Source organism: Anguilla anguilla, chromosome 19, assembly GCF_013347855.1.
Source record: "Anguilla anguilla isolate fAngAng1 chromosome 19, fAngAng1.pri, whole genome shotgun sequence".
Lineage (NCBI taxonomy): Eukaryota > Metazoa > Chordata > Actinopteri > Anguilliformes > Anguillidae > Anguilla > Anguilla anguilla.
Genome location: NC_049219.1, coordinates 10,471,484 through 10,497,010, shown reverse-complemented (window position 1 = coordinate 10,497,010; position 25,527 = coordinate 10,471,484). Strand labels below are relative to the sequence as shown.

The following is a 25,527-nucleotide window of genomic DNA, read 5'->3' as shown; positions in this document are numbered from 1 at the left end:
GACACAAAGACAAAGACACACAGACATACACACACACAAAGACAAAGACACACACAGATATACGCAGACACATATAGACACACACACACACACACACACACACACACACGCACACACACTTTGTGAAATAGGCACCGGGGCAGAACTCTCACACACTTTCCAGAGGTATACAGTTTTATTCAGCATTCTTCCAGAAAGGCACTAAAATAAAGTGAGGGAAGTTTTTTTTATCAGATTGTAGTGCAGGAAAAAAAAAACCATAGAAATCAAACGTACATACAGGACATATCATACGTACGCACACAACTTCACTGCCACGTACTGCTAACTACTGTTAAAGTTAAGAACTAAAAAGCTGGGGACACGTTGATATGATGTGTAATCACAAAGATCTTTTACTTTTCCTTCAAATGATACTTGTCTTCAAATTTCATGACAGATCTCCTCAAAGACAATACAAATGCGAACAGGATCAAACATTTTATTTCATTCATTGCTGTTTTTTTTTTTTTTTTTTTTTAAGAATTCATTCGCCCGCTTTTAAACAAAATTAAATCAAAAAAACAACTTCAGCAGCAAGTTCATAATTTCTTCGTCTTCTTTTTTTAAATATCACTGGAAATGTATATCGTGTAACCCTGGAAACAGCCCAGTGTGCAGTCCAGATTGACAGCAAGTCACAACACATCCAGACCAAGGGTGGGCGTGTTCTGCACAATGGAGGAGGAGCTTGGAGGGCACAGCCTTCATCTTGTGGGGTGGGGTGGGGGGGCGGGGCTTAGCCTGTCTGTGCATCAAGGCTGCCCCGTCTCTCTGGGCTCCTCGTTCCAAAACAGGATTGAAGACACGCCTCCGGCCTGTTTCCATGGTCACACCTCCTCCCTGTAGAACCCCAGCTTGGCGAATGACATCTCCTTCCTGAGCTGCATCACCTCCCAGAACATCTGCTCAGCTGGAAGAGCCCGGGAAGAGAAGAGGAACAGCCGCGTCACAACCTCAGGGCTCTGCGTCGGACCAGCATGCATCTGGGCCGGCGAGCCAGCCCTCACCCCACTCAAGGACGACCGAAAACACGTGGGAGAGCATTTCTGAAACTTCTGCTTCCTCATTTTGCGTGCTTTTAAAACACGAGACAATTTTCTCAAACATTTTTTTGTGGCAGGGCACACAGATACAGCTGGTCTCTGGAGATAGATTGGTGTTTCAGAGAGATTATTGGCGGTTGGCCGGGACAAAGCAGAAGCCAGAGAACCAATTGGCTAGCGGAACCAAGGTTACAATAGAACCTTCAAGCTCAACCAAGTGCATGACGGCAGTCTTAAAATTAAAAAAAGGCTGAAGCCGTCAACACAGCGTTTACGTAAGAGCGATGCAGTGTTTTTCACATACTCGTCCTGGTCTTTAGTAACACTGACTTTGCCAAGCGAGTATAAATCATTGATCGGGGTGGAACATCTCCAAATGTGGGCGGAGCATCACCTGCCGCTGCCAGTCAAAGTGGGTGCACTGTGAGCAAATGAACGGCTACCCTTCATCCGCTGGGCAGGAAAGTGCTGGCTCAGCGCTAATGGCTTAGCGCTAGCAGTGTAACATTTCTTCACATTTCTATTCAGAAATATTCCGCCACTGGGCTGTGTCAGCTGCGGTCACAGCTACACAAACTATGCTGGAGGAAATGGCCCGCCTGCTCAACTGGATTACGTATGAAAGACAAGCGCTGTGCCACAGCTGACCTGAGGTTGGAACCTGCAACCCTACTGGCTGTTAGTCAAGCGCACTGCCTGTAACTACCTCCAGATTAACTGAATACTGCCCCGGGGAGTGATCTTAGTGTAATACAAACTGTTCAGTTGAAGTCGCCCTCTCTCGCTAGCTCCTAAAAAACACGTACAGACGAAAAAGCTAAAGGCTCGAGCACCTCCGAGTCCATCTAACAGATAATCTTTCCACGTGGAGGCTGTTTTGCTGATGCTCTAGCAGCGTTAGGGGGTGAACGTTGCGGGAATGTTGCGGGGAGGTTGCGGGGAACGCGGGTGCGGCGCCAGCTCACCGTCCTGCTGCTTGACCAGGCCTTGGTGGATGTAGCGGATGTACGTGAAGAAGTTGCAGACGGAGGTGATCTGGGGAGCAGGCAGAGAGGGGAGGGGCCCGGGTCACACAACGGCAAACGGCAGCGCTCACAGCACGTTAGCAACAGCGCAGCCTCTGTACACAGTAAGCAGCAAGCAGCATGTAGCAATGCTAACGGTGTAGCAATGCCAACAATGTAGTAATGCCAACAATGTAGTAATGCTAGCGGTGTAGCGATGCTAACGGTGTAGCTGGCACAAAATACAGAGAAAACAAACAGTGCACCGAGCATAGAACCAGCAGCTAAATGAAACCCTGTCAAACCGTGGATCCCAGCTCATCTGATACCAGTAATCATTTCCAAATTCAGATTTACAGTTCACAGTGCTGTCGTTCGCCACGGAAACGCAGCATCAAACCACGGGGGCTGTGTGACAGAACACGCAGGGCTACGCTAACAAGCCTTCATTTTGTGTCTGGTAATCAGCATGCAGCTGCCCACGCAGTAGAGCCTGCTGTCATAGAACACCCTGTCCTTCCTCGTGTATTTACTTCAGCTTTTCTCATTCATTTTTGGCCAATGACAAACAATAGAACTACAATGTCAGCTAGGCTAATTTCAGAGCTTTTGGTTCAAGGTCAATAGTCAAAGGTCAAACTGTACCAAGACTTTTAACACAGCAGCCTGGTTTTTATATATCGTGGAACGGAGATGAATATGGCGGTGTGTTTCACTGGAGTTGTATTTTAATAATGTTCGATAGCTAGTCAAGCCCGCTCTGTGGAGTAAGGGTGTTTTCTGGCGCGCGTTGGCGGCTAACACTAACAAAGAGGACAAGGGGTTCGGCAATCAGCCGTCACCGACTGCTAATAACAAGACGTCTGCATCTGGGCTGATCAGGGACGACGTGCGCTCCGATTGGAGGGATCCTGGAGAGGCGGGGAATCCGGGCCGGACGCTCACCCGGTAACGGCAGAACGGGGAGACGTAGTAGTAGTTGCTGGAGTCGCCAAACTTGATTCTGTGCTTGCAGGTTTTGGTCTGACCGCTGAGAGCGCACTTTCTGTGGAGAGAGAGAGAGAGAGAGAGAGGGAAGGAGGGAGGGAGAGAGAGAGAGAGAAAGAGGCGGAGAGGTAGGGAGAGAAGGAGGGAGAGAGAGGGAAGGAGGGAGGGAGAAAGAGAGAAAGACAGAGATGAAGTCAGATTGCATATGCAACAGAGTGCAATAAGTAGAGTGAGAGAAAGAGAGGGGGAGAGATGGACATCGGTTAAGGGTTAGCGAGAGGGAAGACATTGAGACAGAGAAAAGTGGTCAGGTCAAGCGTGAAGGAAATCGCCTGTCCACCCCTCGGACAGACATCGCTCAGGTTTAACCCATCCCAGTCACGTCCTCTAAGATGTGCACAGGACGCGGTCCTCTTACGCACTGCCATATTTTACAGGAGCTGGTTAAACCTGACAAAGCGGGGGGACAGAATCCCATATCCACACAACCTGACTGGTTCAGGTGGCCAATCTGTCCTTTGATCAGGACTTTGGAAACGGTTACTTGCTTGCCATGGCATCTTCAGATAAGCTGCAAAGATCTGAAGACGTTCACATGACTGAAAAGCACTATTTCAAGCAGAATTGCTGGAAAGAAGCAAGCGGACTACACTTCAGCCTTAACGCAGCAGCTGTGCAGAACTGCAGTTCAAGCCCTTATGAACCCATATAAGCCCTTATGGACACATAGGAGCCCTTATGAATGCTTATGAAGGGCCTATGAACCCTTATGAGCCCTTATGAATCCTTATGAACCCCTATGAGACATTATGAACCATCCTCATTAGCAATAAGCCTGAAAGGGACATAGAGGAATAAACAGAGCGGGACCTGGGCATAGCGGATGGGAGAGGCGAGGCTGCGGAGAGACCAAAGGCGCAGAGAGAGAGAGAGATAGAGGGGTGGGGGGAGAGAGAGAGTGAGAGAGGGAGAGAGCGCTCAGGCTCACTTACGTGACTATCTCAGACCTTCGGCCACTAAGGGACCCAGACAGGAAGACAAAAGAAAGAAAAGAGAAATGGAGAAATGATGAAAAGGAGGCAGCCAAGCATACACTGATGAGAGCTGGAACAAAAAAAAACAAACAAAAAAAAGGGTGAGGTGGTGAGAAGATGGAGAGCACTGTGTGCAAAAGCGAGGGGCCGTTCGAGTAAGAACATGGATTTTATTTTGCGTACTATTCCCCCCCGCCCCCCCCCCCCAGGGGAACCCAGAAGTGAAGCAGAATTTCCTGTTTGTAGCACAGGTTTGAATCAATTAACATCCTCTAAATAAGGTTAAATATTCGAACCCAGGCTCTGTGAGCGAAGGCACATGACTGCATGGAATGTTAATGTCATCAAGACAATTTAGTTCCAATTAGCATTAAACCAAGATGAGACAAGTTTGACTTTAATTTAAACCGAGTGTAAACACACTTCATTTTCAAGAAGAACCTAATGAAATGAGCTCAACAGACGACACACGCAGACCAAAATAGACGAGACAGTATATTTGACATTCAAAAATGAAACCGCTATCAAGTCGAAAACCATAACAGTAAATAACAGCAAAAGAAAAGGGTTCTCGTTTATGGCGGGTTGTCCATCCCTGCAGGCGAGAGAGAGAGAGGGACGGACGTAACTGTATCTCTCTCCGCTCGCGACCGGCCTGGCCACGGTGTGGTTTTCGCAGTCGCAGAGTTCCCACAATGCACTTGTAACGTTCCGCGGCGCTACTCACTTTGGTCCCCCGCACTCGACGGCCGAGGCTTTGACCACGGGCAGCGGCTGGAACCCCACCGGCTCCACGCTCAGGGTGTTCCTCTCCACCGCCTCCAAGATGGCCGACGCCAGCTGAGAGAGACACAGCGAGAAGGGGGGAGAGAGGACAGAAAGAGAGGAGAGGAGAGGAGAGAGAGAGAGAGACACAGAGAGACAGAGAGAGAGAGAGAGAGAGAGAGAGAGAGAGAGAGAGAGAGAGAGAGAAATAAGAGTTTGAATCAGAGGAAATGACAGAAGCAGCACAGATCTATCACAGGGTTTACTGCCCATTCACTGTTGAATGGCGGTTGCAGTACACACAGCCAGCCAGCAGAGGGGGAGTCGCTTCAAAGCACCCAGACGGACGGATTCTGAGACAACGTGCGGCAAGTAGAACAGGAATGAGGTCAGCGGCACCGGCAGGTGCACCTTTTGCTAACGTCGGTGAAACATCACCCGATTCCCTGGGACGAAGAAAACGTCTCATAAACTAAAAATACAACATTAACGTGGAAAGTATACAAGACAATAAATAAGCGTCAAACTTCCAGGTGCACCTTTTGCGCTCAGTTTCAAGGTCGCCGTCGTGTTGGAAGAACGTCGAGGACCAGGCAGATGGAAGATGCCTCTATTTAATAATAAAGCTAAGGGAGGTTTCAAACTGCGTAACACAAGCCACTGGCCTAGACGATGTACACGGACCTACACTAGCGGTTTTTAGCTGTAATCGATTAGCATTCTGTTGTCGTCCTGTTTATCGAATAATCTGGTGCTTGGAAAATGCAGGGTCAAACCCTTTACTCCTCGGTTATGTATTTTAGGGCCTTAAAATAATTATGAGTCAGCTCGCTAGTCAGCAACGATTTTACTCTGAATTATACATGTTTTCACGTCATCAAATATTAAGACATGGACCAAGTCAGTTATTTACAGGGCATGAAAATAACTCTGAATTCCCCTTACAAGCCTGGGCCTCCACTGGCACAGACCATACAAGCAGCACAGAGATCAAACAAACCTTCAAGCACACAGGGCACTGAATCAAAGGACAGCTTATAATATTTTGAATAGCGACTTAAGGACATACTGGGGATTACTTGGGGCTACAATGTTCTACTTCCTGACACAAAAAAATAACTTAAAATGGATGAGCAAAAAAAAAAGAACTGACTTGAGTATAACTATGAGAATAACTACCCATGTAAAGCCCCTCCTACAGCGTACACTCTAGGTGTCTCATTACTCATATGTATTTGTTTGTCTAATAACGGCCAACGACCTGCTTCTACAGCACTGGTGTGAGCGAATGGGACAGTGGGCTTCAGTACTGGGGGCGGAGCCAGGCCCGTGATCACGCGGCTGGGCTGGGTGGTGAGACAGTGGGGGGTCACGCCTGTGTGACATCACACCTCGCACTTGGAGAAGGTGAGGCAGGGGTAGATGTCCTCCTTGTAGACCCTGTCCAGGAAGGAACAGCTCCTCTCCAGCGTGGGCTCCTCCTTCCAGGTCTTAAACTCTCCAAAGAGCAGCGTGTCCACCTGCAGGAGCACACACCGTTACTGACACACACACACACACACACACACACACACACTGTATGTACACAGATCTACATGATCCACATCCCTGTAGAAATCCCTGACTAAAGACATGGCCCATCAGTCTAAGGGTTAGGGTCGGGCTCGTACCTCCTTGCAGTCGCGGACGATGGGCTGGGTGATGCTCAGCTCCTGCTGGCTGCCCAGGATGGCGCTGCTGGTGCTCTTGTTTCGGGCGTGGCCCTTCTTGAAGGGGGCCTTGGGCCCCAGGGACAGCTCCTTGGACGGGGAGGTGGGGGACGTGGACAGCACCAGCGTCTTCAGGGCCGCCACCTCTGCCTGAAGCACGTCGATCTGGAGACACAACGTCTCTCACCGTTACACTCATGACTGCATATCTACCAATCTGGCCCGTAAAGACAGCCATTAGCCGGGTGAAATTCTAACGTTAGTCGGATAGAAACAACTTTGGGACTAGACAGGCACGAGCCTGACCTACATCCACATTCACATGGACCGAGTTTAACGAACAGATCTAGTATTTCTGTATCTATGGTGGTGCTTACCTTCCCCAGGGCTTCCTTCAGCTGCTTCTCCGCCGTGGCCTGCTTGACGTTGGCCTCGCGCACCATCTTGTGGGCCTCCTGCGGGGCGGCATGGTTCAGACCCACCGACGTTCACTCTCTCTCACGCCCCCAAAAAACCACGTTACCCAGAATGCACCACCAAGCTCAACATCAATACCCCAGCACAAAGGCAAGCCTGCGTACACAGCACACCCCTAAGAGAAGCCGGTTAGTCAGGGGCTTTAAGAACAACAGGACAGATGGAGGGAGAGGGAGAGAGGACAGGGAGAGGGATAGGGAGATGGAGATGGAGAAAGAGAGAGAGGACAGGTTGAGGGAGGGAGAAGGAGAGAGAGGGAGGGAGGGAGAGAAAGAGCAGGGAGAGGGAGAGAGAATAGGAGAAAGGATAAATGTTAAGCTAGGAGGAGGAGGGGAAAAAAGCCAAACATTTTCAATCACGGGGGGAGAAACAAAACTGAGGAAGTGAAAGGCATAGAGCTAGCTGACCGATTCAGCAAAACTTGGTCGCGTGCGGGGATTTTTGTCCACATCTATTTTTAAACGTTTATCTGTGTCAGTCAATCAGAATCCTGTGCTGATTTCAAAGCCAGACATTCCACAAAGTAGAGCGACTGAAAAAACTATTCCTGGACAAACAATCGTCGATTTCCGGACAAATAAAACTCCAGGAAGAAAGAACAAAATTGTGCCTCAGCCGCTTAACACGAGTGGGGCTGCACAGTAATTTACATTTTCTGTGCATCCCACCACATTTATTGTCTATTGGCAGAATTTCTATTTAAAGAAATTTGTCTGACATAACAATAATGCGGTGCGTAGACCTGTTGTTTTTTCCAGCTTTATGTCGTGGCCATTTTATGACCTTTTGACTGAACGAGCTGGATGGAGCTCGTCATGTCCAAACACTTTGGATTCGGAGTCGTCACCGTCCAATGGCAGCGCGGCATGCTAAACGGGCCGGGTAGCTCTATGCCTTCTGAAAGAAGTCCAGGTTCTAAAGTGCTCAAGTACAGACAACTCTTTGGGGCTCGGGTTGATGAAGAATCCAAACAAACCTCAAACAGGCTAGCAGTGAGCTCCTCCAGTTCTTGCCCGAGCTGGTCTCTGACTTTAGAGAGCCTTTCACATTCTTCGTCTTTTAACTTAAGTTCCTTCGAAAAGTGAAATAAAGTGAAACAAAAAATGAAAAAAAAGGCCGCCTTATTTCTCTTGATGAAAAATAAAAAAAGAGGTAAAAGGTGAAACAAAACTTAAAGGAGGTGTGTAAACATGGCCACTGAGTGTTAAAAGGGAATGTTTTTTTGAGGGGGGGGGGGAAGGCTGAAACGGGGTCACTCTTCTCAGAAACACACAGGTATCTCAGAGGTTGTTGTGGATCTTCACACTAACGTTCAGCTGCAAACACCCTCTATGCAGAGGTCTGTAGCCCCCCCCCCCCCCCCCCCCCCCCAGGCTGTCGAGGCGCTCTGTTCAGCAGCTTCGCCCGACCGAACGAACAATGCCACGTTCGCATTTTCCGTGACGAACGAACGCCGCGCACGATAACAGGTTGCGAACAAAACGCTCGTTACATAACGGCTAACATAACGCGTCGATAAAAGACATCCGCCTCGCAAACACAAATGCATTTGCGGCCGCGTTATTCCACGATAATAATTGCCGGCCGGACTTTTTGACGTCGCCGTCGCCCCGGCGTGATCCGGGGGGAGAGCCGCTGAGCGAACGTTTACACGTTAAACAGCCCGGCTGCGCTCCGCTTCCAACCGCCAAAATCCAATTTGAGCTCGAAATTCAATTTCCCGGCATGACAAAGCGCCGTGCGGCAGCAGTACCATATGCATCCATAATAAGGTTACACACCACTGCATCTCGTTATGGACTGGGGGGGGGGGGAGCTGGGCTGTGCTCATTGGCTGCCCCCTTTTTCCAAATGAGGGTTTAGACCGTTTCCCTGTGAATGTGGACGTGTACAGCAGTGACATCATGCACAAAGGTCGCGCCTAACCTGGCCAATCAGGAGACACGGAACACAAGGGTCTTGGGGGGTGAATCTCAATTAAGGTAAGTGCTGCTATCGGTAACAGAAGCTAACCAACGCAAATAAAGGAGAAAACAGACTTTTTTTTGTGGGTAGAACATGAATTCAGGCGACTGTTGTTTTCACCCTCAATGGGTTTTTTAGAGTTTGTTTCTTCATTGCATTTCTCTTTTTTTTTTTTTACACTTCTTTCTCGGTTTTGTTCTGCTGAGTGTGTTCCTGCCAGAGTCCATAGTGACACAATACAATAGCCGTTTCCATGGCAGCCCTTGTCTGTGTACTTTTCTGATTGTTAGCCACGCCCTCCTGACACAACACATAATCATCAGGAAGCCTGTGCTGCCGACCTGCATTTCAGAAGGAGCGGAGCACTGTTCTTCTGCAGCCCGGTGTACGCACACACACACGAACGCACGCACGCACACACACACACACACACACACACACACACACGCATTCACGCACACGCACACACACACGAACGCATGCACGTACACACACACACACACACACACACACACGAACGCATGCACGTACACACACACACGCACACACACGCAGACACACAAAGCACACACATGCACCCACACACACACACAGGTCCACCCATCTCCCTTCGGCCTGTCACAGATCATCTCCAGGCCCTTGAATGAGTCACACTGAAAGGCCATTTTGGATATTTGTCGGTACACAGTTATTAATTTCACAGGCCACGGGGGGGGGGGGGGGGGGGGGGGGGCAAACCTCTGGGGCGAGCAGCGTGCGGACAAGCAGGGGCTCATTAGCGCACTCGCACGTCCCCGCTCGCTCAGGGTCATCGGCGTGGCAACGGATGCTCACTTCCTGCCGAGGTTAGGCGGGGGTGAAACGCCTCAGTGATAAGTCACGGGGAGGGTAGGGGAGGGGGGCGGGGGGAGGGGGTCATGTGGCACACGCAGTCTGTGTCCGTGTCAGGGGGTAGGGGGTGGGGGGTGGGGGGGGGTCAGCTGTATTGTCTGACCTGAAAATCTGTGTTTGTTGCTTCACTGACACCCTGACTGTGTACAGTAGGGATTAACAGACATTGCACTCGTGTCCTCTCTCTCAAGTCTGTGCCTTCCTTCCTTCCCGTGCCACGGCCTCCACCTACTCCTTCCTTCCTTCTCTCTGACCATGCTACCATCTATTCATGTTTATATCTCGCATTCCTCCCTCCTCTCTGTTTCCATCGCTCTCTCCCTCTCTGAGTGAGCGTTTCACACAGCGCTGGTCACATGACCCTCTTCCACCCTCTAATTGGAGCGTTCTGGTTCTGCAGCTCGAGCTGCTTGTGAGCACAGGAATAAACATCAGCGGAACGCTCTCTCTCTTTTCCTCCTTCTCACGCCAGACGCCCGGGAAAGGCAGGGCGCGAGTCGATAAGGCAGCGCCACGGCGGCCATTTTGTTTCAAATCGATTAGGGCACGTCGGGTTGCTTCAGTGAAGACGTACAGGATCGAATGCGGTTAAGTGCGCCCGTCTGAACTAAAGAGCCGAAACTGCCTGGGGAAAGATGCGATCAGGGCAGGCGACTCCGATGCTCATAATGGTGTCAGAGTACATTCCAGGGAGGAGCCTGGGTCAGACATTATGTCGTCCTGTTTTCTATACGTTGTTTCAGCTTGATGACGTCGCTGGTATTTCATTGTTACTCGAAATCTGCGTGTTAAGTGGGTGGCGGCTGTACTGTCACATTCCAGGCTTGAAGAGGAATGTACGCCCGTCAATCTTGTCGGCAAACCCCACCCACCCATACACGCACACACAGACACACACGCGCGCACACACACACACACACACACACAGGACTGCCGCTCTGAACTGAGGATTAACCTACATTCCTTCTGTGCACTTGGCCATCCACAAACACACAGAAAAGCCCACCACTCACACAAACACACACACACACACACACACACACACACACACACACACACACACACACAACACACACACACACACACACACACACACACACACACACACCGCCACTGACAAGAAATGGGATCACACACCACATGAATACACACACAGTGAGGTACATACGTCCTCTGAGTAGAACCAGTGGGCAAAAACAGTAGGAAGCCTTTGGTTTCGAAACCTGTCTGAGATTGCCTGTCTGACGTGAGGACATTCGGGGGTGGGGGGTTCCTCTACAGATAGGATCAGTCTAGATTTATGAGGGATTATCCAGAGCCTTGTAAAAGCTCACAGCTTTTCCAGTGGGTGGGTTTGTGACGGTCCCCTTGGGAGAAACAGAGCCTCTTTCAGACAGAGAGGCTGGTACCACAGCGTATGCAGTGCCTGAGAGAAATAAGGACCCCCGCAGTAGGTCCCTGATTGATGCCTGTCCGTAATTTCCTACCCTTCTGCCACAGGGAATTCCGTTCAGGCAATCCGTGAGGACGGCTACACAATTAACCTAGTGACCTAAATGAAGGACAGCTCTTTTCCATGTCCGCTGGATCAATTCCCTAAACACATTCTGCCCAAGGTGTGCAGACCTTGACTGGAGCAGCTGAAATGGAAAACCATGCTATAGCAATCAATGTTAAGAAAGGAATCTGGACTGAAACAGAGCCATTCTGGCTCAAAAAAGGCACTTAGAGAATTCTCACTCATCCATGCAGGAAGTTGCAAAATCAGGTTAAAAATAAACCCGTGGGAGATGAGCAACTACCAGCAGTGAAAAACAAGCATTTGGCTCCTGCATTTAAAATGCTAAACAAGCCCACCGAATGTATACCAACCATCGCAGAACAATCGAAAAATGATGAACAGCTTGACTGTCATTCAACATATCTATCCAGCTAATATTTCAATCAACTTAAATGCTGCACCATCCAAGCAAACACCTTCCCAGAGTTTTATTTTACAAATAAGTCGGGAAATATTCTTCAAAATAAAAAAAAATAAAAAAAAACATGGTCCTGAAAAGAAATTGCACATTAAGAACAAAACAAAATGAAATCTTGAACTTCAAATCAAGCATTCACAGCAATTGAATCTGTTCTGTTGGAAACATCTGCTTTAAACAGCTGTGGACCAAAGCAGGTGACCGTCAGATGACATAAAGCCATTATGAAGCCCTTATAAAGCCCTTATGACGCCCTTATGAAGCCCTTACCCTCTGCGCTTTGGCAAGCTCTTCCTTCAACCTCTCATAACCTTTTTCTCTTACTTCCATCACAGAGGGGCTCCGGAGGCGGGACAGGCCCACAGGCTCCTCCCCCTCCCCGGTGCTCATTGCCCCGCCCTCCCCCGACTCCGCCTCCGGCTGGGCGGAGGCTGCCGAGGGGGCGGAGCCGGAGGATGAAGCCTGGACGTCCAGCCCCGGGACACTGTGAAGGAGGCAATAGACAAGCAAGCCAACATTACAGTCTTCATCATGAGCGCACGACAAGGCTAAGAGTTTGAAAAGTGCATTGGTCAGCAGAGGTAAGGATGTACTCGTGCTCGTGGAAGAAAACAAAACATGACTCATTGCCTTCCACTGCCTTGCCCCAGGAAACCACCGCAACAACTAGCATTGATTATGTAAAGTACTGTTCAGAAAGCAGAAGGTTGATCGTCATGACGACTGAAAAAACTGCAGCTTACTGGCCAGCTCTACAAATCTCTAGCTACTGCAATTCAGACAGTGTTGGATAAAGGTGTTAAAAGGGAACCAATTTTTATAATGACTGGGTCAGAGAGTGGGAATTTTAGGGGGCCCTCATGTAGGACCTAGTGCTACATTGGGGTCCTACCTGCCATTGTGAGGTTCCTTGTTTCCCAGGTGACCGGGAGTGGAGTAGACGGGCTGTGTGGGGAGCTGGTCGGCCCGGAGGGTGTTGGGGGGGCAGGCGCCGCCACTGTGGGCGCGGTACCGGGCGCCGAGCAGGGCGGCGTGTTTGGGCGCGCGTTGGTCCGCGAGGCCGTGGAGGTCAGGGGTGGTGGGCGACGCCAGGTTCACTTCATGGAAGCCTTCGAGGGGTTCGCTGGCCATAGCCCCGGAGTCATCATACACATCTCTGCGCAGAGGGGGCGGAGTCACACAGAGGGGCGGGAGTCACAAATAGGCGGGGTCAGATCCAGGGGCCGGTGCCACATCGACAAACTTCAACGAAATTAAACCGGCAAGGTGTGCCAGGAATGGTTTTGTCGAGAACGGTGTGGAAGAACTCGACTGGCCTGCACAGAGCCCTGAGCTCGACCTCATCCAACACTTTTGCCAATGCTCATCTGGCTGAATGGAAGCAAATCCCTGCAGCAGTGCTCCAACGTCTAGCATAAAGCCTTCCCAGAAGGTTGTTTTAGCTGCAAAGGGTTGACCATGTCCATATTAATGCACATAATTCTGGTTGAGATGTTGGACATCAGGTGCACTTTTGGCCATGTAGTGTAGTTGGTTTAACCCATGCATTGGCCAGTTCAGTTTTAAAACTGGGATACAACAAATTTAGGCTTCACCACAAATTGTGTAATTCGGCTTCCCCCCCTGCCCCCCCCCCCCCCCCATGTCACATGACCCAATAACTCAAGCGTGAAGCAGAAGAGGCGGATGACAGATGGGGTTAGCCGGACCTTTGAAAGCTCAAAAGACAGAGCCGTGTTTGTGTTGCTGAAAAGAAAAGAGCTCTTTCCCCCCTAAGCTAGTCTACAAATAGCTCAGTAAAACGCTTTGTACACAACATGCGTCCCTCTCTGAGCAGCCATGACACTGCTTATCTGGGGATTATTCTGCATAACAGCAAACTGCGGAAAACGTACCATTCTGATCGACGTGTTTGTGTGAAGTCCAAACTTTCAACGCCAGCGAAAAAGCACCTGGAGCCTCTTCCGCTCAGAAGACGGTTCGTGTGGCCTTCCTGTTCCTCCTGTGGGAAAGACAAAGATTAGGAAGCGTTCCTTAGAATTTGAATTTCTCCCTCCCCGCCCAGTCTTGAACATCCAGTCGTGTTGATGAACTGGACGCATCTCTGCATCATCCTCCAACACATGGTGCCGCTCTCTTCATGGAGTTGCATGCGCCAGCTTAGCCCCGCCCACAATCTATGCCCCACTTATCAGCTCAGCCCACCTACCAGTTGAGCTGCACTGTCCCTGTGCTGGGGGAACACCAACGACACGTAATGCACTTTGCCTCTACTGGAAAGGACAAGGCAACAGCCTGCTGCCTGTATTCAGAGAGTGTGAAAATCCTACAGGCCTGCCCCCCCGCCCCCCCCCCCCCCCCCCCCCCCCCCCACCCACCCCCACCACTGCAGAATGATAAGATAAGAGACACTTTTAAGGCGAGTCTCTGACAGCAGGGTAAGATCCGCACACTGCGTTTCTATCGGCTCACGAAGGAACGAGCCAGACCTGCTTCAAAAGCACGCAGAGAGAGAGGGATTCTGGGACTGCCAACGACAAAACCAGGAGATACACAGAGAGAGAGACAAAGAGACTGAGAGATAGACGGAGACAGAGACTGCGCAAAGTCATGCAAAAAGTAATGCAAAACACTGAGGCACATCAGGCAGGGAAGGGAAGGCTCAGACCCACAGGGCCTGTTTGATGTTCAGAACTCACCACCACTCTGAGAACTGGCAAAAAAAACTCACCAAAGCACGGTTCGACCGCGTTCTACTATGACCTCCTCACAGGATTGGCATGCAACGTATGACGACCGAGAGGCCCTGGTGGCCATGGAGACACACCGGTGTTCCAGCGCTGCCACTCGTAAGAGAACACGCCCTCTCTCGCATTCCAAAGGTTGAGCAGAGGCGCAGCCGAGACTGACTGCACACCGCCAGGTGCGTCCATCAGGACGGATGCCACGGCGACGGCCAGGTGGCGGCACGGATTTCGAAAGCCCAGGAGGAGGCGCCGCAGGCAGCCATCAACCGAAACGCACCGCTTCCTTGACTTTCACTGCAGCCAACCTGGCAACCGGGCTTATCAGGATTTACAGCAGGAGGCCCTGCAGCAGCCTGAAACGCACCACTTCATTTTCAGAACCCCTCTCGCAGGTGCCAACCTGGCAACCGGGCTTATCAGGATTTACAGTCCAGGAGGAGGAGGAGTCTGAGTTTCCTTTCCTTATTCTACACAAGACTTCCCTGCACAGAAAACTAGCCTAATTAAACACAGCTAAACCCAACCTGTAACACAGCACAACTGAGCACGACTGAATAAAGCAGCATTTCACACAGCTGTACAACTGCCAAGCCAGCATAATGCACCGAGTGAAACCATCATGATACAGCGGACTCTTATATTTTAATAAAAGAGTGTCAGAGTCTCAGTCCAGCGTGACTCAACACAAACTCCAGCCCCCTGCCGCGTCAGCATTAAACAGCCAGTCCTCCAGTGCACAGGGGGGCGACAGATTCCTCACGCCCTTCCCAATGTCGCGGGGGAGCACGAGGACGTCCGCGCCCTCCTCACACCACCGTGCCACGCCGCCGAACGCCGTGGAAACGGCGGCTGAGCGCAGCGGGATGGCGGGACCGCGGGTACGGGGGGGGGGGGGGGGGGGTGGGAGGACGTGGCTACAGTTACTTTTTAAATCTGCGCAGACATTCCACAAGCTGGAGGGGGGGAGGGGGGGTGGGGGGGTGTGTGTGTATGTTTTAGGGCAGCTAGCCCCATCAGTCCCAGAATGCTGAGCTAGGTGGCTGGCCGGCGGGAAGGGGGGGGGAACAACGCACATCGATCTGCCAGGGGAAGACAGATTAGAGCCCCCCCCGCGCCAAGCTGCAGCCACCGGGAGGGTGTTAGAGTTAAAGTGCTAAAAGAACTCCCCCCCCCCCACCCGCTCCCCGCCCCCCCAAAGCACCCTGTTGTAAAAGGCTGTAAGGGTGTGCAGTGGACGACGCTTGAGCCAAAGTAAACATTATAAACCGTATTTTATACAGACTGTACTCACACTGCTCACTCGCCGTAAAAACCTCGTCCACTTTCCACAGTAACAAACGGGAAGGCCCGTGAAGCCATGGTTCCAGGTGTTTTTCCGGAAAGCCATTGCGGAAAAAGCGGGAAAACCACAAGATGTAAAACAGCAGCACTTGAGCCCAGTAGCTGATGCTAACTAAATCAGGGCGGTGGACAGTGATGGCTTATTCACCACCCAGGCAACACCTGCCCCAAGAGGGAAGCCATTTTACCAGTTTTTATTAACCTGTAAAACAATGTGAACGATAGTAAATCACAGCTAAGGGTCACTATGGGCAGTAAAACACAGCTGAAGCTTATTATGGACAGTAAAACACAGCTAAGGCTTGCTATGGGCAAGAGGGGATTCTATTGCATAAGTGCTTCTGGCGTATGTCAGTTCCAGACTGCAGTCTGTCGCCTGACGAGAGCGGACAGGCTGAAAGGTACACCTGTGCACAGCACCTGCGGAGCCTCTGATGAAACCGGGCTCCTCGGTTCCCTTGGGAACGAGCCCCGGTGTCCATGGCAACGCCGGTCCCTTCCCCACACACGGAGCGACCGGATACCTTCTCCGCGCGGGCAGTGGGGGTCAGTTACGGCGCGGCGCCCCCGCGGACGGCCCGCGTGTCCTAATTCTCTAAATTCTCAGAGCGACGACCCGCCAAGCCTGGCCGACCTTTCAACTTCTTACAGCGGCCGGTCGCTGTTCTGTGGCGACGTTCGGACACGTTACACGCGTCTGTTACGCTTGTGTGCTATGCGGTCACATGGTCAGGACAGTGATAACGGTCTGTCCCCTGCCGCTCCACGCGGCTACACACTGTGCTTTGGCTTCTGCGAGTTCACTGGACACTCGATACAGGGGAGTCTCGTATCTCATTAAATATTGAGTCCTCCGCGATCGACAGCTGGTCCTGCACTTCAGTAACACAGTGACTTCATTCAGCTTCGCACACAAGCCCCACCCCCTGTCTCTCACTCTCTCTCTCCCTCTCTGAGCCTCTCTCTCTCTCTCTCTCTGTGCCTTTCTCCCTCCCTCTCTCTCTTTCGCTCTCCCATGCAAATGGTTGCAGCTCCACAATTCTCCATACCTCCTATACAATTTCACAGACCATCAAAGTGCTGGCGTAGCGAAAAGCAGACGACCCTTTCATTTCAGCGCCCACAGATCCCAGGCAATTGACATTAACGGCACTTCTTTCTGGCAATAGAAACGCATCTTGGGGTACCAGCAAAGTACCCCTTCATGCAGGGCAAACAGCTAGCGGTTTTTAAATCGCAGAAGCTCGAAAGAGAGAAGTGAACGTGAAAGGAGAGGGGAGAAATTCCGGGAGATTGGAAACGCGAGCCGCGCTCCGGGTCGCGATCGCTATTGATCCGTCACATGCTCGGGGAAACAGAGCTGGCAGTCACAAGCGCCGGCGGCTTCAATAATCCGAGGATTATCCCCAGTCACATGACGCACAACCGCCAAACACACACTTCTCTCAGCCCCCCGAAAGCCATTTCCAGAGATTCCTAAAGAATTCATATCCACGGTGCTCAAACACACTTGGCTGCCTCTAGCTTTGAGGACACAAGCCCTGCTGTAATTCTGCCAGTGTAGCAGCGTCACCCTGATTTTGAATTTGGCAGTTATTTTTAAGAATTACTCGAGAAATTCCAGGAAGTGTGTACGTTCATTGACGCAGGTCTTTTCCACTGTTTACAGTGACACGGGCCAGTGGCAGATGCGATGGGCCCACAACACCTTTCACCAGTCCCCCCTCACTTCACCCTCTCTCTCTCTCTCGCTCTTTTTCATCCCTCCTTCTCCACAGCGCTCGCTCTCGTGTGCTGAAATAGGCAGGTGCGCTCGTACGGCTCGCTGGACGTGTTCAGTCAGACTGGAAAAAAGGCCAACGGATGGAACAGCGGGAGGGGTCTACTCTCCGGTCGGGGGCCTGCTGACTTTGCCTCATGTGCTCCTCCATGTGCTCACCGTTCCGACGTTTCCCTGCGGGACGCGGTGTCAACGGCGCTTTCCAGCTGGACGCCAAGGCCGCCGGGGGAGGGGGGGGGGCATCAATCTGAGCCTGACGGAAACGGGCTCTGTCGCCCAGCTGGCGGCCAGCCCCACCCCCCGCCACGTCGCCCGCCATCTCACGGCACGCCGCGGCGAATTGCGCTCACCGACCGCAAAGGGCACCGCGGTGCGCCGCTGCCGAGCTTCCGCCCGCCGTCCCCGACCCCCGCTGCTGCACTCTCCAACCGGCCCCCCCCACTCCCCCCCCGGGGAAACTCTGCCGCTGAACGGCCATTCGAAGAGGCGAATTTGGCCAAGGATGCTGTTGCGCTAACATTAGCCGCTTGTTATTACCTTGTAAATGGCCTTCAGAAGCTAATCTCGAAAATTGGATACTTGTAGTGCCGCGGAATGGGGCTCGTGCATCTCCCTAAAGCAGGGAATCCATTTTCCAAGTCATGCACAGCAGGGCCTACCCGGCGCACCAACATCCATCTATTTGTAATTTCCTAGCGGTAACAGAAAGTCATTTGGGGCGAAACACAATGATAAATGGTGGCTGTTCAAGCAGTGCTGTAACAAAGCTAATTTACTGTTTTTCTGTGTCCGTTTATATGTAATTCTAATCCTCCTCTGAACACCAGTTTGACCTCCGGCTCAAGCACTCTTTCCATCTCCTCACCCTTGGGAACAAACACCGTGTGGCTGGGCAATGCAAATTTTTCAAGCATGGTCAGGCGCTATCCATTGAGCATACATGCCAAATCAGAAACCCCAGCGATACGCTCACTCCACGCCACAGAACACGGCTAACAGGCTAACACCACCTTTTACACTCACTCCACAGCACAGAGCCAAGCTAACAGGCTAACACTACCTTCTACACTCACTCCACAGCACAGAGCACGGCTAACAGGCTAACACCACCTTTTACACTCACTCCACAGCACAGAGCCAAGCTAACAGGCTAACACTACCTTCTACACTCACTCCACAGCACAGAGCCAAGCTAATAGGCTAACACTACCTTTTACACTCACTCCACAGGGCCAGGCTAACAGTACCCTCTTCATTCACTGCATGCCACAGAGCTAGGCTAACAGGTTAACAGTACCCTCTACGCTCCCTCCACCGCATATAGTGAGAATAACAGTACTACATCTTCTTCAGTGCACGTGACTCCAGCCCTCTTTGGCAACGCTACGGCACCAGCTGTCCAAATGCGTCATATGACACCGGCAATCGGTCTTATCTCTGCATCACCGGCCCACTGTAGATCCCTATCCTTAAAAAACAAAAAGCGCAGAACGGCGCGATAGCGCTACGCACGAACACGCTCTCTCGGACGCACGGCTGATCTTGTTTTTGTTTCGTTTAAGCAGCTCTATTCTCATTTTATGTTTGTTCTCTGATTTGGAGAGCGGTGCCAGGGCTGCAGCACTCTCTCTCTCTCTCTCTCTCTCTCCCTGCCGGAGGGGAAGCTCTCTCTCTCTCTCTCTCTTTTGCTGCAGGAGGGGGGAGCACCGCCAATGCTCTGAAGCACGCTCAGCTAAGCGCTGGTCCATTACACCCTGCAGCCCACCGGCCCAGCGACGCAGTCACTGCTCCCCATGCGCAGCCGCTGCTCCTCGAACCAACAGTCTCCCAGCAGCTACTGCGGCCAATCACAGCCTCCCAGCAGCACTGCGGCCAATCACAGTCTCCCAGCAGCACTGCGCCCAAAATCCCTACCATTTCACCATCTTCATCCTCATCACCACCACCACCACAAATCAAAGTACGAATGCATGCGACTGTTTATTCAATTCCCATTTCCTTGACCACAAGATTAAGGAACACACTTTCTGATGATGGATGATAATGGCTACCTGACCTCCACTATCCCAGAAACCCAAGAGCAGAAAGGCCTCCCCTCCAGATTAAAGGCTCTACGGGATGGGGGGGGATGGTGCTGATAATGGATCTGCCAAAAAATCCATGGAGAATCAATAGGAAATTATACGCTATCGATTAGCCATATTTTATCAGTCTGTCCCTTACGCACACGCCCAACCCAGCCCATTGCCCTCCATCTGAAGTGTCAGCGAACGTGATTTAACCCAGCGCCGAGCTGAGAGACGGCGATAAATTAAAGTCCGCTTGACCGAAGAGGTCTTACGAAGGGCGGCCCAACGGCCACACCCGCAGTGCTGCATTCCCGAAACGCCGCCGTGATTCTTCCGAGAAGGAAAGATCGTCGTTTTTTTTTTTTTTAAAAGCTTCGCACCAAAATCGGTAACGGTAACGCCCACGGCAAGTCGGTTCCGCGTAATCTCCAAACAATTCGGAGCAGGAGCGAGTGACGCACGCTACGAAATATTTTCACGATACAGCGCGTCTAATCTCTTCAGATGATCGCAGCGAACAAAGCTATTTTTTTGAAGACACATTACAGTTCATTTGAACTGTGTGCGCATGTGTGTGCTCCAATGCACAAGTTGGTGCAAAAACAGCACCAAGCAAAACTGATCAGGCAGCAACAGCAGGCAACAGCACACGCGTTTAGTGCAGCAAGAATGGCTCCTGCGCATGAACTCTAATGCAGCCTGCATTTCATGTCTGACCAGACCAGACCAGACCATACAAAAAAAAAAACAAGCACAGGATCCTTGAAACCATATTACACCGGCCAATCAGGTGCAGAGAATATACCGCCCACCCTTGGCTGCCTGAGACTACTTAAAAAAAAAACAAGCTGTCCGTTCGGGGAGGACCTCCGCTTTCTACACCAAGTTCAGGTTCAACCGTCGGTTTTGACCCCGTCTGCATCAGTTATCAGAGCTGGAGCGACCGAACCAGTTTCCGTTTTTTTGTGTTGTCAGGGTAAACAGCTGTATACTGTAAACTCAGGACGATACGGTGCGCAATGAGAGAACCGTTCAAGTATACCAGGCCGGAAGGTAACGTTTGAAAAAGCACTTGGCGTGTTTGGCAAGGTCAGGGTAAGAAGATTAGGACCCAGACAGTGGTGGACTGTTCTGGGAGGGTCACATGACTCACGGTAAGGAGACAGAGCTCCTTACTGAATGCTGCTACACAGCCCCTCACTAAACCCTGTTTATGCAGTGCACAGCTACCCTACTGGGGGCAGCTGGGGTAAGGGCGCCCTGTCCGTACGGCCTTAACTTGCAGTGGCGTCGAGGCGGTCGAACAGAAACACGCTGCCCGTTTATAATTCATTTATAAATGTGTGTGTGTGAGCCGGAGCCGGCCCCAGCGCGCGTGACCGCGTGAGGTGGAAACAACAACGCATTCAAATCAGGCGGCGCAGCTCAGGCCAGAAAGCCCAGGAGAGCGCTCGGCCCCGGGCCTTCAAGAGAAGCCCGAAAATAACGCTGCAGAGCCGGAGCCCCCTCCACTGACACACATCACAGGGCAGGGACACATTCAGTGGGGGCCACTAACACAGGCTGCAACAGGCCATACCATTCAACGAAAAATAATGTTAGCCTTGTGCTAGCTCTGCAATATCCTGCATTAGCCCTGCACTAGCCCTGTGCTAGCCCTGCATTAGCTCTGCACTAGACCTGCATTAGCCCTGTGCTAGACCTGTGCTAGCCCAGTACAGTATGCGAGTAACTCTGCTTTTTTATTTTTTATTTTTTGGGGAAAACATTTTTGTTGGGATTTCCCCTTCGCAAAAAATGAAATCCTGGAGCAAAAATTATGTACTACTGCAGGAATGAAACTAACTCCCATTCCTTAGCAGTCTGAGCCACTCCGGGTACTGCTAAAAGCACCTCTGTGCACTGAGGGGGGAAGGTGCATTTTGGCCTTAAGTTCTGGTGGCCTTTTGGCTCCCAGTTCTGGTGGGCTGCAGGGTCTGCAGTTTTTTTTTTTCTGCGTCTCTTAGCAACCAGTTCAACTGGAGAGGTGAGTTAACGAGTAAGCCAGGTGAGGCCAGTTAACAGAGAGGGCGACTGCTGATCAATTATGTGCTGAGTTTGCATTAGAAATGCTGCTGTTTCCACGGCATACTGGACTGATGGTGCTCTCAGACAAACACCTTCCCCTCTCAACATTTGTTTCTTTATATTTTCTAATAAATATAAATTCATTTCAAGCTCCAGCCAAGGTCACATCCTATGTGGAAAAAAAACAGTATACGTCAGCATTCTTATAGTATAATTACATAAACCTGAATTATACTTTAAGTACAGAAAAGTATAATTCAGCATGCTATTTTTTTTACATGGGATGTTACACTTGCAAGATAAACTGTGGATTTCTGCTAAGAGAACAGGTCGCAGCGTTCTTATAAAATGCAGTGGACCTACGTTGACTTGCAATCTCACAAAACGTCAGAGAGAAAGAATGTTAAAAATGCCAGTTACAAACAATGAGGAGTTCACTCCGCACACCGGCTAGGAGCACGCCCAAGCCTCGCACAGAGATTGCGTAACACCGTCTAAATTGAGCAGCCTGTTATTAGGCACTGTCACCGATGGCAGAGTCAGCTCGCATTTAAAAAAAATCGCTGCTCACAACAGGCCCAGGAGTCTGGACGGTTTGCACTCGGTCGGTTGGTCGGACCGGATGCCAAACATTCTCCCCGGGAGCAAATTCGATAACGCGACCGGGCGGAAATCGCGAGAACGATGCGATGAAGGCTGATCCGGTTAGTCGGCTCTCAGCGAGCGCGTCCGCCCCGCATGAAAACGCCAGTCAGACAGAGCATACAGAATTATCACACGTCTGACTGACTGCACTCCACTCCGGGGCAGAGACGCGGACACAGAGACAGAGAGGGAAAACGCTGTTAAAACAATGGATCTGCTATGGAATTCACACAATTTTGGAGCCTGGGGTTTACATGCAATTACACATGAGCACACACACACACACACACACACACACACACCCCTCTCCTCCTCTACTACCCCTTCTCCTCCACCCTCACACATCCACCAACTCTACCTCCAACCACACTTCCTCCACCTCCACCCCCCTACAGCCCCCTCTCCTACTCTATACTCTACTCCCCCTTCAACACCTCCCCCCTGTACCCCCCTCCATTTCCAACAACCCTTCCTCCACCTCCACCCCCTCCTCCTCCTCCTCCTCTACTCTCCCTTCTCCACCAACATGTCCCCCTTCTAACCCCCCTCCATCTCCAACTCCGAACCCCCCCCCCCCCCCCATCATGAAGCTGATGATGTAACAGGCACCCTTTGCGAGGAGCACACACACAGAGGCTCCCTCACTCAGCCCTGTCGCTCCGGTCCCAGTCGTAATAGGGCCGCTCTCGCATTTCACTGCTGTCCCCCGGTACGATTATCCGTCCCATCACCGGCTCTTCATTTAACACCGAGGGGGGAGGAAGGGGGTACAAGCCACGGAACACCCAAGATCCCGAAAACCGCAGGCCCCATTGCGTCCCGGGCTCCGAAAACGCCCCCGAGCATGAACTTTAACACAACGTCTTGGGACGCAGGGGCTATTATCAATTTCTAATGGTCAGCCCCATGATTCTGATGCACTCATGCAGTGACAGTGGAGGCTTAAATGGAACAAGTCATTCATTAAATTTTGCAGTTCAATGAAACGCACAAAAGCTGAACCCAATTTGGTTAAATATTGGCCAGGCTTTGCCTGATGATGGTGAGGTATTAGAGGTTTTTTTTCTTTTTTAGACCACACAGACCACTGCATTGTTCATGCACAAGATTAAGTGCACGCCATCCATACATTAGCTAGGGTCTAATTCAAAAAGAACTAGCAAATTAAGCATGCAATATGACACGACAATTTCAACAGAAGTACATTTGTGCACTTTAATGCATGCAAAAATATATGTACCAAAACGTGAAATGCTGTGCATGAAGAGGGTTACAGTGACAATACAAAAGCTGTGCATGAATTGGCACTGGTAACCAATGAAATGTCCACAGTAGCTACTGCTGCCATTACTCTCAATAATGGGTCAAGCGTGTCAAACGTTCAGCTAATTCGGTTCAAATTTTAAAATGCATCTCAAATTAAAACAGATGATACACGCATTGAATTTAATAATATAAATGGCGATAAATATATGCTGCATGCGTTTGCAGCAGGTCGACACGACCCTTTCGCTGGCCCCACTCAATCCCCTGCGTTCTCAGCTTTCCTGTACAATAGCACGACTCATTGGGTATTTAAAGAGCTGCCACGCCTTCGCATGTCATACCTAGGTTTATTTACCTTGTATTTGTATGTACCACGGACATGCTCTAGGTCAGTGGCAGTGCCCACATTTGGACTTATATTCGTACTATAGTGATGATCTTGTAGAACGTAGTCTGGTAACACAACTCTGACATAAAGATAACCGGTCAGCTAGAGGCTATTCAATGTCACATTAAAGAATTAGGCAGCTAGCTAGCTAATCCTTTACTAGCCCAGTTTAATTCATGAACACGAGGAGACGTCATCGGATGTATTGTTGGAATCTCAATTTACAGAGATAACATTTGTAGCCATCTCAAAAGCAATCACTTTGGTTTTTACTGGTAAATCAGTAGCATTATAAAAGTAGCTTCCTAACGTTAGCGAGCCTGATAGCTACCTCTGACTTGCGCTACGTAAAGATAGGTAGCTCGTTACACTTCACTATAGCCTATATAAATGTTATTTGACTACCTGTTTGGGGTCTTTAGTACTCCAGTTAACGCAATACCACATTCGGCTAATATACGGGTATGTATTGAAATGATCACCAACTGACAAACTGCTATATGCAGCTAGTTAACTTGTATTTTCAAAAAACCTAAGCATTAATTTTCTCTCCATGTCCTTAATCACATTTCTGGATTATATTGCAAACAAGCTTGCTTGTTATTTAGCTGTAGCTAAAAATGAAGCGTGTTAACTCACCGATTATGGGCCAGGATGTATTAAATTACACCACAGCCTCTTGGAAGTACGAGAAATCACATGCAAAAAAAATCTTCCAAATGATATTCAGTGTAACCACCGGCTCTCCTTCCTGGCTAGCCGTGAATGGAAGGGTTTGTACCTACGGCTTCTAGTGAGCTCTATGAGCTCAGCTAACTCCACCACTTCAGAATGAAAGAAGCGCCTGTCCACTACGCTACACCTGCGTTTCCCCTGTATCCGCTGCTAGCTGTGTAATAAGATAGATCCAGAGGGACACCGGTTTACTCACGCATGCGCACATACGTCCTTTAACCTCACGTCAACGCCAACCGTTTATTTCATGCTAAATCGGACTAGCGGGTGTGTAGTGTTACCCCAATTTTACAAATTAACGGGCAGTCAGCACCCCGCAGCTACACAGCACTGAGAATTTTGCTCTTGCAATTGTATTTGTACCAGTTCTCAGAATTAGTAGTAGGTCAGACTTATAAGACGAACATTACTCATTTGTCTACTGTCAAAACATGTCTAATCAAAGTGTTAAGGTATAGGCTACAGAGGATAAGTAGGCATTATATAATGTTACTAGTTCCCGACAGGGATAGCATGAATTTTTGTATACTAAGAGGCTTTTTTCAATACATGCATTATTCAATGATGTTACATTGATACACATTGTTTGCATT

General features: G+C 50.3%; 1 protein-coding gene across 3 annotated transcripts; it reads right to left on the bottom strand.

Moving 5' to 3' along the window:
- Positions 1–153: 153 nt before the first annotated feature.
- On the bottom strand, positions 154–25,131 carry rab3ip (RAB3A interacting protein (rabin3)). Of its 3 annotated transcripts, XM_035402504.1 has the most exons (13): positions 24,839–25,129; positions 13,792–13,898; positions 12,789–13,052; positions 12,167–12,380; positions 8,038–8,133; positions 6,962–7,039; positions 6,546–6,749; positions 6,267–6,395; positions 4,838–4,950; positions 4,069–4,092; positions 3,035–3,134; positions 2,051–2,120; positions 154–952 (listed from the first exon to the last, which is right to left on the bottom strand). In XM_035402504.1, exons 3-13 carry the CDS (start codon positions 13,025–13,027, stop codon positions 870–872), a joined length of 1,350 nt encoding a protein of 449 aa, XP_035258395.1. In that variant the 5' UTR covers positions 13,028–13,052; positions 13,792–13,898; positions 24,839–25,129; the 3' UTR covers positions 154–869. The 3 variants fall into 3 exon arrangements, with proteins under 3 accessions (XP_035258395.1, XP_035258397.1, XP_035258396.1); XM_035402506.1 differs by lacking the exon at positions 8,038–8,133 and having other exon boundaries at positions 24,839–25,131; XM_035402505.1 differs by lacking the exon at positions 4,069–4,092 and having other exon boundaries at positions 24,839–25,123.
- Between the last annotated feature and the right edge of the window lie 396 nt (positions 25,132–25,527).